This window comes from Aythya marila (genome assembly GCF_965140915.1).
Source record: "Aythya marila genome assembly, chromosome: 11".
NCBI classification, from domain to species: Eukaryota; Metazoa; Chordata; class Aves; order Anseriformes; family Anatidae; genus Aythya; species Aythya marila.
This window is the reverse complement of record NC_139052.1, coordinates 18,357,704-18,370,917: the sequence shown is the minus strand read 5'-3', so window position 1 is coordinate 18,370,917 and position 13,214 is coordinate 18,357,704. Positions and strand designations below refer to the sequence as shown.

The 13,214-nt window shown below is 41.1% G+C and overlaps 1 protein-coding gene across 1 annotated transcript in view; it reads left to right on the top strand.

Moving 5' to 3' along the window:
* The window catches only part of ADAMTS17 (ADAM metallopeptidase with thrombospondin type 1 motif 17), a 168,475-nt gene that overhangs the window by 80,642 nt on the left and 74,619 nt on the right, over positions 1-13,214 (top strand). The window contains exons 9-10 of the mRNA XM_082769551.1: positions 2,914-3,054; positions 4,050-4,200. Of these exons, the coding sequence (XP_082625677.1) occupies positions 2,914-3,054; positions 4,050-4,200 (292 nt within the window). The remainder of the gene's footprint in view (positions 1-2,913; positions 3,055-4,049; positions 4,201-13,214) is intronic.

Sequence of the window (13,214 nt, the reverse complement as noted above, 5' to 3'; positions counted from 1 at the left end):
AACCTTTTTACTCCTAATCCAAGAGCCGTTCTTATCGGCTCTATTTTCAAGATCTGTTCATGTAAGAATAGAGCTCCTTCCCATGGCAGAGTATTTCAGGGGGCTGATTATGTGCACCTAATTCCATGTGAACTTCTGAATAGCAGGTAAGATTAGATGACCACAAAGAAAATGCAAAGCACTGAATCAGTGCTTGCACTGCTGTACAAACACACAGTGCTCTGTCCGACTTAGTTCTGTTAAAGGGGGGGAGACTATTAGTGAAAAGAATCAGCATGGCATTACATTTACTACGTGTTTAGGAAAAAACTTCTTCCTTTGATGTAGTTGGAGACCCTTGAACTTCAGAAAAGAATGTGTTAGCATGCTAGGGTATGCCTCAGTCCTGCAGGTCATTTAATCCTTTCCTCAAGTGAGTCATTGTAAGGTAAAGTAGATGCTGGGAAAAGTTGTGCGCTGCCAATTAAAACAGACTCCAAAGGTGTTGCTGGTTTCATTCTAACAGAAACTCATCACAGGGAGGCCAGTAGAGGTTGCTTATGTACCTTGAGGCCAGATCCCAAGCTAATATAAACTGGCATGGTTCTTTTGAATGTGCAGAGCTATTTCGCTTCATACCGATAGGTCAGACTCAATTCCTTTACACTTAGAGCTTTTTAAAGAATTTCTATTAAGAAATCAGGAATAATTCAGAAAAGTAGTGATTTCCACACATGTACAAAATGAAAGAATTTCACAAGAAGGCTGTCAATAACTCTGAGAGGTGAGTTCTGGCTCAGTCTATAAAGATTGTTCTATCTGCCTCAAACACCCTTACAAAATCAAAGCCAAGTAATGAATGGTAGCCTCAGCGTTTCTCCTGGGCAGATACCTTTCATGAGGTCAGGTTTAAAATAAAATTGAGGACAGGAATGTATTAATTAGTAACTGTTGCCCATGTTTGCCTACAAAAAAAATCCGGCTTCTTGCAAATTTAGCAACGACTAAAGTTAATCAGAAAGCTGAGGCATTCATTAATTAAGGAACTCTGAGCCAAACACTAGCCTTTTGTGGAACAGATAGAATCAGGGAGCCTAAAGCAGTTTGGAAAGTCAGGAAGATGTTTTGTTTTCACTTTTTTCAAGTGGAACAACAGAGTTGGTGACCAGGGGGCTGATCAGCAAGCTGCCAGGATGGGAACCTGCACTGCTGAGTCCCATCCCATAGAAGCCCTGACGGAGGAGAAACCTGAAGGACCCAAGTTCAAGTCTCAGCACTGTGGCAGTCACAAGGCAGGCAAGCTGACAGAAACCTTGGAAACCTGCCTTGTTTCCATTAGAAAAGCTAACACAATTGCTACGTGCCTACAAGCCTTCTGAACTGGCATTTTTGGACAGGCAAACTTCCCTCTGGAAGACTGCCAGCAAGCTTACCTGACCTGCTTCATGGCATTTAGCTCGTCCTTCCCTGATTTTTAGGAATACAGACTTCAGATGGGCTTATTTGCATTGGAGGAATACTGCTGGAACTTTCCTCCTAGCATGTGAAGTTTTCTCTGTGTGTAGAAACAACATGAGTGAAATATTTGGAGTGAAACCCAGGCTCCATTGAAGTCAGTGGCAAAACTCCCATTCACTTCAGTGGAGCAGGAATTTCACTCTTTACTGTTTTGAAGTTAGAGTTACTAATAGACTGTTAAATTATTCCTGCATGCATCAAACAAAACAGGCTTGATGTTCGTGTTTCTGCTGTGTTCAAAACCCACAAAGGTTTAAAAACAAGAATAACGGTGAACTTCTGAGTCTAACAATTGTTAAATGTAGTTTTGCTAGCAATAATAATGTCCCTGGAGATAAATCTAAAAAAAATAGACCCCACCATGTAATCTTCACTTTAAGCTAAAAATAGCATAAATGGCAGTTTAATCTAAGCCATAATTATCAAGCTGCTGAAGCCGGTTTTGGTTCATTGCAACTAGAAATGTATGTTGTGTTTAGGCTTTGAACAGTTGAGTCCCAAAAATGGAGAGAAGCAAAGCCAAGAGCATAGTCAGAAAGCAAACGGGAGCCTCTGAGAAATAGCATGCATTAAAGAGTCCAACACCATTTTTAAAGGGACTGCTCCTGGCTTGCTCAGTCCTTCAAGCTGGAAACCTGGAGAGTTCCCGTCAATCCCTGTTTTCAGCCCAACATCCGTGAGTGCTGCTTTGTTAGCAAGTGACACTGGCCATACAAGGTACCTTTTGTCTGAAACCTATGTTCCAATTCGTGCTGGAATCAAAGGAAGGATGTTAACTTTTCAGAGTGATGCTATTCTGTACCATTTAAAAAATGGTTTTAACAATCATTTCAAAGTAGGATGGAAAATCCTTAACTTCCTTTTGCTGCCAGGCAGCCTGGTATGATAGGCTGAGCGTGGGACTGCCATGCAGGGCTTCTGACATTTCACCGATGGAGCAGGTGGACTTGGGTACATCATTTATCCCTTCTTTGCTGCCGTGGGGGCTGGTCCCAAAGGCTGACCTCCAGCAGAGGAGTCCCACCTGCCTGTAGCAGCACTAGAGAGAGGCTTTTTCCAACAGCGATTTACTGCAGCAGCCCAAAAGCAGAGACTGCACTAATGGTGGAAGAGTCCTGAGTGGCAAGGTGGAGGCAGGTTAAGGTAATACTTTCCTATTTCAGGATGCTTTTTGAAATCCTCACTGAACGTGTTTGAATCCCTCCGTGTAAATTCAAGGAACCTGTATTTTATGCATGAAACAGGTGCCCAGAGAATTATCTGAATGTTTCTGTATTATTTGTGTAGCATATTGCCAACTTTGTTAGTTGTGAGATGTGACAATGTCATTACTAAGTCCACTGGTAAATGAGGCATCCACATGATAACTTGATAGGTGTTGTTTTTTTTGTGTCCTGTTTTGTTTTAATTAAACAGCATGGGAATGAGCCATGATGACGATCATCTGCCCTGTGCAGGGAGGTCCCATATTATGTCTGGAGAATGGGTCAAGGGCAGGAACCCCAGTGACCTTTCCTGGTCTTCATGCAGCCGCGATGACCTTGAAAACTTCCTCAAGTAAGGATTGCACTGATGATCAAATATCCTATCAGGCACAAATCCAATGTTCTATCTGAAAGTGAGAGCCTAGACAAATTTCCATTAAAAAAAAAAAAGTGCATGTGTCATTAGGGTGTGGAAGTTTGACTCTATCAATTACTATAGGCCCTTTGAAACTGAGCTTTACAGAGAGGCAGAGGAATTATATTTTGTTGCCATTGTACTGCTAACATCTTAAAAAACAATCCCAGTTTACCTGCATTTCACAAACAAATGCCTTTCATATTTGCAGTGTCAGAAATATGTGTGTAGGTACCCTGATAAAATCTTCCATTACATCCATATTTCAGTTTACCGTGTTCAGCAGTTCACTAAGGACTAATCCCCCAACCCTGGGGATTAGAGGTGTGAGAGAAAGGAAAAAAAAAATGAAAGAAAATGGGACATCTAGTGTTACACTAAAGCATGGATTTGAAAAAAAAGGTTGCACTCACTCTGGTCTGTGACAGACGGGAGATGACAAACTGATATTCCAATTTGTCAACAATTGTTTTGAAGACAAAGGCATTTTTGTTTCCTTTATGCCTGTGATAAATAAGAAGCCCAGGGCATAAAATTGAGCTCGGGGGATCCAGGTGAGACACGACGTAAGACTTTCTAGCTATCACTGTAAGGCTTGCGAAGCTGTTGGGTTTGGTAGCCTCAGGGCAAAATTGAGCCTCCCTCAGATTTTTAGGAATAATTTAGACACATACTTATGCCGAATGATGTAAATATAGTAGATTCGGCCTTGAGGCCTGGGGCAGGGGATGAGTTCTAAAGGACCTTTTTGTCCATAGCTTTAATGATTTAGAAACCTTCCAGAAAGATACTGAGAAAATCACCACTGTTTCACACAAGGTCATTAGATTCCCTGTTTAAGACAGGACAACAGCTGCTCTACAGCAGTGATCTAACACTCGAGTTCAAAGGTACTTCCCCTCACAGGCATGTTTAATTATCGCACTCTGCAGGTCCAAGGTCAGCACCTGTTTGCTGGTAACAGACCCCCGAAGCCAGTACGCGGTGCGGCTCCCCCACAAGCTGCCTGGAATGCACTACAGTGCCGATGAGCAGTGCCAGATCCTCTTTGGGACCAATGCTACGTTCTGTAAAAACATGGAGGTAAGAGCTCGTGGGGTGTACCTGGAAATGAGGTGGGGTGTGGCAATATAGTTGTTGAACGTTGGAGGAGTGGAGGAGTCTGGACCTTCCTCAGAGTTACCGTGGGATTTTCAGCATGTTCAGCACTACTGCCACAACATCAGTAGTCAGACTCCTGTTGACCTTTGTGTCAACAGCATGTACTCCTGCAGTCCTCCACCCTTCCCCACGTTGGTCTTAATGTCCTACAGCAGACCCATAAGAACTTTTGTGTGTTTTCAGTCTTCATGTAGCAACAGTTCCCTTTTGACGTGGTTTTGCTGCAATACTCCATAGATACTGTTTTCCTGGTAGTTCATCTGAGAGGAAAATCTTTTCTCACAGGAGTGCTGCCTGCCTTCACAGACTCAGCTTAGACGTCTGTCTGACCTTTCAGTAGGCCTCACCCTTGGACCATTACAGTGTTCTTATGAACTCACTCTAACTCTTTTCCAAGGAAATATCAATGACTGTTTGCCTGATGGGGCCGTTTAGAGATCTGTACAGAATTAGGCCCCTTCACGTGTGTTTTCTAAGCAGAATGATGTTCAGTCAGGCCTTGGGTGTAACATGGCTCTTACCATGTGGTTGGGCAGCAAAATGGAAACGGTGATTGTTGGTGTTTCTAGAATCAGGTCGTGTTTGAGATGAGGCTGTCTGACTTGTCCTCTGGATTTTAGGTATCTAAACTCTTTCTAAAGTCTTGCACATAATTAGGTGTCTTGTATTCTGAGACGAGCTTGTACACATCCTCCTTTAAATGGGGACTGAAGAAAGGCTTACTTATACCCAGAAGAAAGTCTTGAAGCTCCATGTCCTGTCACCAGCACCAGCTGGCAGCATTCTGTCCTAGACAGGCAGGAGTAGGATAGTCCAGTGTTGTGCTGTCATTAACCAGCCACTTAGAGTTTGAGCTTGTCCCTTAGAACCATTCTGAACAGTCATGAGATCTTAAATCAGTTCTAACAAAGAAAATAACAATGAATGATAACTGGGACTTATAAGTGCCAAATGACTAAAACCGTTGAACACATGCAAGTCTTGGGAACATAGTCTTAGTTTCACGTTTGTTGTTTTATTTGTTTTGGATTTGGAAGCTAGCTAATATAAAACATTAAAACAATAAGTAAAGAATCATGGTAGATCGTGTTTTCCAGCTCCATCAAGAAAATGCAGACCACCAAGACTACTGTACTGGAAGCTAAGTGTTAGAATATGGGTCTGTATAGAAAATCCCAGATCTACAGTGGATGGTTCAAGTTTTTCCACTTTTCCACTTGTGTGGGTGTCACAAGCCTTGACTAGTGTTGGAACAGATACTTGCTATTTTCCTTGTTGCGATAAAAAACATTCTGTTTCTGGATAGTCCAGTGCCTAATGAGAATGTCAGCCTACTAGTAGGTGGTCAGCATTTCTCAGGCAGAAATTGCATGTCCACTAGTAGAGTCTGGCATTATTTCAGGAGCAAGTTACTTTCCAGAAGAACAAAACAAGAGGCACTGCTGCAAGATACTTCTCTGCAACATGCAGACTGCAGGTATTTGTCCCTCCCACGATTTTTTCACCAGTCTTATTACTTGACATCTTTAGAACACAGCAAAAGCTGTTTTCTTTCCCTCCATCACTCCCACAATATCTCCCAAAGAAAGGTAATTCCTAGGTCATTAGGAGTTTCTAAAGAAAAGTCTTGTAAAACTTCTGCTAATTAAAAAAAATTTGCAAATGCTTACTTAGAAATATTTTTCTGTATCAGATGTGCGATAGAGTTAACATTCACACTCTGAAGATTTGGATCGATTATGGCACATGCCATTAATTTAAGTAAATATTTGCATCCTGTTATGCTCCTTTGAATTGGAGTTTGAAGGCAAGGAAATCAGTTTTTAGAGGAAATGATCAGCTTTAATTTTTAAACCTTCAAAGATTTTGTTCTTTTCACCTTAGTGTTTCTCATGCCTCATCTGCAGAATGCTTGTGTTGTAAGTCTCAAAGCTGTCTACAAAAATATGAACCAAGAAAAAAATTGGCACCAGTCATTGGCATTAGCTGTAGAAATTATTGGCAAACATAGCTGTCTCCTCTTTTAGCCAATGGTAATGTGGTATTTTTAATTCAATAAAGTATTAAAAAAATCCAAATGTAAAAGTAATAAACATTTGACAGTAAATATTTGTTACAAAAAGGAAATAAACTTCAGGAAATTAGCCTGCTCAGTCTTTTTATGCTTACATGTGTCTACTGTCTATTTTCTTACTTAATAAAAGAGCTACACTATACCATTTCGTTGGAGATTGCTGAGCTACATAATCGCGTCAGGCAAAGCAGAGGACCTATATTAAAAAATGTCCTAAAATCTGATTGTAGAGCAAAATTCAGAGATAAGATGAATCCCAAATTTCCCCATTTTTGAGAAACTGCAGACACTTTTTGTACAGTAAGTTCTGTCCCTTTATGGCATCAGGAAAGAAATTTTTAAAGGGGTGTAATATCCTTTGCTTTCACAGAGAGCCAGGTGCCTAAATGCTTGGCAGCGTTTGGAGCTCAGACGCTGGTCCAACCAGATAGTTAATCCATGAATATTCAACCTTATCTGGATATTTCATACTGTATCTCCAAAATTCCTCTTCCATGTTTGTTTTTAGTGGTAACTCAGATGCTGTAATACAAAATAGGGGCCTTCAGAATTTTAACAGTTTCCCAGACCAGCAAAAAGTAGCTCCTTGCTATCTTATTCCAAATCTGCAGAACAGAAATGAAAACCTATGAGGTCGGCTCAGCTGTACATTAACTTTGCCTCTTGGCATTCCTTTTAAATTTGTTTAGATCCTGTGTCTATATTTCAATATACCAATGATCAGTGGGAATGCGTATACAGAAGGAAATACAACTGTGCTCCTACCATAACAGACACACTGCCCGTTTCCAGGGGGGAGGTTGTACAGTCATGCCCTCTGGCAGTGCTAGAAGAGCTTTTGTCCCACCTAAGAGATTGCACAGTCCTTTATATTTTGAAGGAGATAACTTGTTTTTACCAGAAATTAAACAGATAACTCCGCTATTCTCAAGTTCTGAGCAAACTCATGACGTGGCTTGCAGAAGAAGCTGAACAGCAATGCACCTTTGATACTGCATGGTGCATTATCGGCGTACCCCAAACACAGACCTCTGGGGACTTGGCTGTTGAATGTCAGTGGGAGCCGGGGCCAACATGCAAATTGCTGGAATTGAACCTGTCTGACCTCTGTTCTTCAGATCTGCACAATGAATTAAGTCTTGTGAATTCATGTGACCCCCGTGCAAGAGGAAGCAAAAGGCTTCTGTCCCACTCAAGCTATGAAGACCTCTGCAGACTGGAGACTTAACTCTTTGCTCTCCCTTTTTTTTAGCTGTGTTATCAGTGAGAGGAAAAGCATAAACGGTTAATGCCTGCATCTCAGAGCAGAGGTGGTGTTTCTCCACCAGAAACATGTAAAAATGCATTGTTCATAACCTCTTATGAAAATATCATGTGTTTAGTCAGAAACCGGTGTTTATTTTTCAGACTGGCATGCCTACTAATAGAGGCTTTTGCACTGAAATTATATTTATGGAAAAAATGTGATTTCTATCTCTTGCATCCAGTGTTTGGCTTTTTGTTTTATACGCCTTTTGGCTTATTTATTATTAACACATTTTTGCGGGTTTTTACATAACCATTATCTTTCAGGATTGTTTTGAGTCAAAACCGTGCTTAGGCTAAAATGGCATGTGGAAGGAGATAATCATTGCTACAAAGGGATTTTTTGCTGAAAAAGGGACACTGTCAGCTTGGATGCAACTGGCTTTATGAATTTTGACATGACACTTTTTAGAAAACTCAAGGCAGCTAAAAATGACTCTACCATTTTCTTTGAGTTCAAGTTATTTTTTAACAAATCTACGTACCTCCCAATATCTAAAAGCCACAAGGCAGCAGCACAAACAAGGGGGCAAAATTGACTGTAAGCCAAATGAGACGGACTGGACTTCTGGGCTAAAATGGAAAAGGAACAGAACCAAGAAAATGTAAAGAAAGAGGAACTGTAATAATCAAGGAAGATCAACAGCTGTAATAATCGAGTGGATTGTATGTATCCCTTCCGTTTTCATATTTGATGGCACAATGCTGAATATAATTAAGCAATTGTGGGTGTCTGTCATCTGGATCTCAATCACAGAGAGGCTGCCAGAGTGGACTTTTGGACTCCATGCCTGGGAATCAATGGGCCTTTGTTTTTTCTTTGCAGAGTCATTTGCAAGATCCAGACAATGATAGTAAGCCCTATTATTTAGTAATGTATAGAATATTTACAAGAACATGGAATTTAGATTTTGAGCTGATTTATCCTGAAAATAATAGGCTGCATTGTCGTTTTCTGTACAGCCGGAAACTTTGCCTACAGAATTTTCTATCAGACACACACACTTTAACTTCTGTGTAAATATAATAATGATACATCTGGAGAAGGATGGGTTTGGTTTTGTTGAGGCTTGCAGGATAGGAGCCTGGCAATTCTAAAAATAAAATTAGAAGATTTTTTTTTTTTAGAAGTAAAGGCAACAACTTCCTTCATTGCCACACTATCTTTTATAGTTTTCCTAATGTAGGTTGTTAAAATTCAGACTATTTTCACGTTGACTGTTTCATATGAAACTGAAGTGTCCTATTTCACTGCTTCTGTATGTTGCAAAAAGACCTTTTTCTCTTTATTTTCAGTGGAAATACTTTTTGTTTAATAGAGAGAAAGAGAGAGAGAAGCAGAGTTCCTGCCTGGGCAGCACAGCCCAGTTTACAATTATTGGAATGCTTCAGAAATTTTTGTATGTGTTTCAGTTTGGAAGATGGTCAAAACACATTCTGGTGCAGTGGTTTAAAGAAAAATAAAAAGAGAGAGGGGAACCAAAATAAAATTATAAAAATACAATGTGGAAATTTAAGAATATAAAAATAACAAACTCTTAAAAATAATACGGATTGCCTATTAAGAATCGAGCACTTGAGCTTGGAAATCCTGTATTTTCTTACTGAGACACAAAGAGAGGGAGAAAGGGTTAGTGTAGCCTTGTGATGTGGCATCTACAGCTGAAGCATGAACTTAACAAAATTAGCCAAAACGCAATTGAGTATCAGCCTGCAAATAGCGTGTAACAAGTTAGAAGGGCAGTCAGCCCTCGCCATTGGCATTCTGGGAACTTCCCCTCTCTGAAGCTCTTGGAGAGAAAACTCCCATAATCTTCACAACCACATCTAAACACTGTATGTACATATCTGTATTTATTTTTGCTAGCCCTCTATTCTTCCCCAGGGCCAAGAAATGCATTCTCTCATTCCCAGTGTGTTTTTTTTTTTTTTTTTTTTTTTTTTTTTTTAATGCCAAGCAGTACCTGTTATTAAAAAATCGGTACTTTTCTTATCTTGAAATCAGGTGTTAGGGTCTGAGGAGTTGGCTGCAAGTTGCTAGGTGAACATTACCCTCACTGAGGACAAGGAGAGATGGATGATGCAAGGTGCAAGGTCAGAATTTTAGGTTCTAAGCTGCAAGCATAGTATGCCATGGGAGTGATTAGGCTGTTATGAAACATCCCTGCAGCTCTTTGCCCTATCTTCACCATGAGTAGGTATCTTCTCCTGAGACAGCACGTAACCCAGGCACTACGCTTAAGTTTTGGCTGACCCAGCCTTCAGTGAGTCTGTGAGCTCAGACTTTTGGTGGCTGCATGTAGTATTAACCTTAGAAACAGCACTTAACACGACATCTTCAACACCGTGCTAGTACAGCCTCTGTGGCTGTGACATAGCTGATTACCTGTACTTCTTCTAAGGCCTACGGAGGTAGAAGTTTGCAATAAGTCAAAGTAGAACATTTCTGATGTTTAATTTAAGGGACTATCATGTCTCTACTTCTCTGAGGTTTGGTCCCATAACGATACTTACATGACTTCTTCAGCTGATGTAACATGTACTGTTGTATTCTTTCATTTAAAGTGCTGAAAATTGGGCTCAGCAAATTTGAAGAGCTCATACATCAAAAAAGCATTCTCTGTCGGTAGAAAGATGAAAAAAAAATTACCTTTTTTCTGTTTGTTTTTCTGAGTGTCTGTGAATCAGAGAGACACAGGATGTAGTTTCATGAAAGCACCAAAGACACTAAAAAAATTAATATTTAGCGTATGCTTTGTTGTCATAAAATCAGTTTGTGGTCTTATTAATATTTTCTTTCCAATCTCTTTCTTTGGACTATTCCATTAATTGCAGGTATGTGAAAAAATAAAACAGAACTGGTACTTTTTGTTTCCCATTAAAATACGAAGAGGAAACATTGTTCTGTTTTAGTAGTAGATCAGAAGTTGTCTTGGTATCATTGCACATGTATGTGAGGAGTCAGGTACATTTTGTATGGGTTCCATTTCTTCATAGCTGGAGTAATGCAGATCAGGCCATCTAGCTCAGAGAGCCAAACCCAGCGTGCTGCCCTTCATGTTTGCTGGATTCGGTTTGTTGTGTTTTCTCTGACACAGAACATTAACAAATCTCGGAAATGCCTATCGTGAGGTTTTTCTGCTTTTCAACAGGGAAAAGGGTAGCACCGGAAAGCAGTTGACTCTGAAGGGCCATTTCCTCAAGAGTTCTTTAACTCTCCAAGACCACTTCCTCAAAAGTTAAAACAAACTCTCCGATTGTGTGCACTTTGGTGTCGGTCACTTTCCACTCACACAAGTACTGATGAGGAGTCCGTTCACTGAGTTAATGGAGTTGCATTGATGTAAAAACTACTACCTAAAGGGGAATCATCTCAAATTTGTTGGCTCCAAGAAGGCAGGTTATTAGCCCTGCTCATCGAAAAAGCATTACTGTGCACATTTCTCTGTGTTCTGAGGGAAAATATAATCATTAGGTAGTGAAAACAGGGAGGTGTTTCCAAGAATCCTTCTGTAGCTGCATCTAGAAAGGTAACACATTTATTTTTTTTATAATTTGGACTGAGATGCTTTCTGTCTAGCAGTAAAGAGATCCATTCTTCTTTGTCATTAATGAATAAAATAATGTATTGTGAATTTGTTGGCTTGTCACCCAGATACTTACTGTTGCCTGAATATTCTAGTCCCTTGTGATTCTTTCCAGAGTGTTTCCATGGCTTCTGGATCAGATCCATCACTTGGGCACACAGACATAGGCTTCCAGTATTGGACCTGCCACTTGTTCCTTGGACTGTCAGCTGTACGGGAAGGTCTGCAGCAGACCCCTGATAAATGCCCACGAGCGTCCCAGTTATCTTGTTTGTGCAGCACGTGGCTCCTTTTCAGGAGTGCCTTCCAATTTTATGGGATTCTGGTTTTCAAGACTGCTCTTCCAGCTTTCAACACCAAGAAAGTGCACTTAACAGCAGTGGCAAGCACCAGTGCTCACCTCCCTGCAATCCATTGTGGATTGTCAGTTGTTTATACACCCAGAACGACAGGCATTGGAAGGGTAGAAAATGTGAGCACTGTTTTTATCACTTTGTTGTGTAAGGAGTTCATCCTCAGAAGCACGCTGTGAGGCTTTGAACAGGAAAGTGTGCATGAGTTGTGTGTTTATTGTACTTAATAGGTGTTAATTAGGAATCTGTTTATCAGCATGTTTTATCTCACAGTCAGCTATATGCCAAGCCAAAACCTTGGCAAAATTAGAGATCTGATAGTTCATTGAAAGCCAGTTTATTTATAAATGGGCCTTTGTGTTATGCGGTCTCCTGCTTGTCTTCCTTAAAGATATTTGTTCTTTCTAAGTCCTTCTTCATAATCCCCTCATTTTGACAGCAAAATTGTTTTTGTGGTGGTTTAATTCTGCTCCTCGAAATAAGAGGTTCCTCTTCCCAGTGGGCAATAGGCAGCAGGGGAGCTAAATGTCTCTTTTTTTTGTCTGAGTCCAAGATGAGGGAGTGGATGTGTAGGGAAGGAACTAGCGTGTGGAGCTGTTACCTGGTGGAGCGACATCTTTATTCACTGGATTCTCTTTGTGCTAAGGAGATTTGGAAACTTCCTTTTGTAGGTAATAATCTTTGGCTTTGAGACAGAGGAGTATTGCGAGCTCTCTCTCCTCACTGAGATCATCTGAGGTCGCTGGGCAGAATCGCAGTGCTTTCAGTGGCTGTGGTGATGCAATAGCTAACCCAGGACCTAGCAGGCTCTACACTCATTGCCTGTGGGCAAAGAGCTGGCTGAATTAATGCTGGCTTCTCCTCGCTTCCAGCTGCAGCACTGAGTTAAAGAGCCTTAAAATAGATTACTTCCCTGGAGCCACATGCGAGTGGTCCTAGTGCTTCACACGCCGCAAGCCTCTGCTGGCACATGGCCGGGGCAGAGCTGCATGTAAGGTAAACACCATCTTCAGTCACAGTACGTGTTGTGAAAAAGTAGGAAAAGCTGTGAAAGGTGGGACGGCCCCCAGCCAGACATGTTCCTGGGAGCATCCCAGGAGTTGTTGCTAGTTCTGCCCTGACGTTTCGCCAGCAGGCAGTGGGAGTGCGGCTGTGACACTGCACAGAGGGCTGCGGCGCTCGGAGCCCTGGTTTTGCTTGCGTCCCAGCAGACTTTCAGTAGGACATTTAATCCCTTTCTGTTCCTCTCTTCCCACATATGTAGGAAAGAGAAAAAGCTTCCTTTATCTCCACACTCCCAGGAGTCTGTTTAGATTACAAGTTCTTTGAGGAAGAGAAAACACCTGGCACAGTAAGGCCCCTTTCTCAAATAGGTGCCATTATAGTAGCTGTAATCGGAGGCGTCCTACACCTGCCAAGCAGATACCTCCTACATTGGGAGCTTCCGGACTGCGACCTCTCACTGCTGGCTTCCAATAACTATGCAGGCAAGTTTTGCTATCTTGCAGGAGTTTTTGAGAGTTCCAAATTTGTCCATTTAATTTTTTTTTTCTGTATAAATTCTTTAATGTTTCAGTTGAACAAAGCATTTCAATTTTTAAAAAGGAAACCTGATAT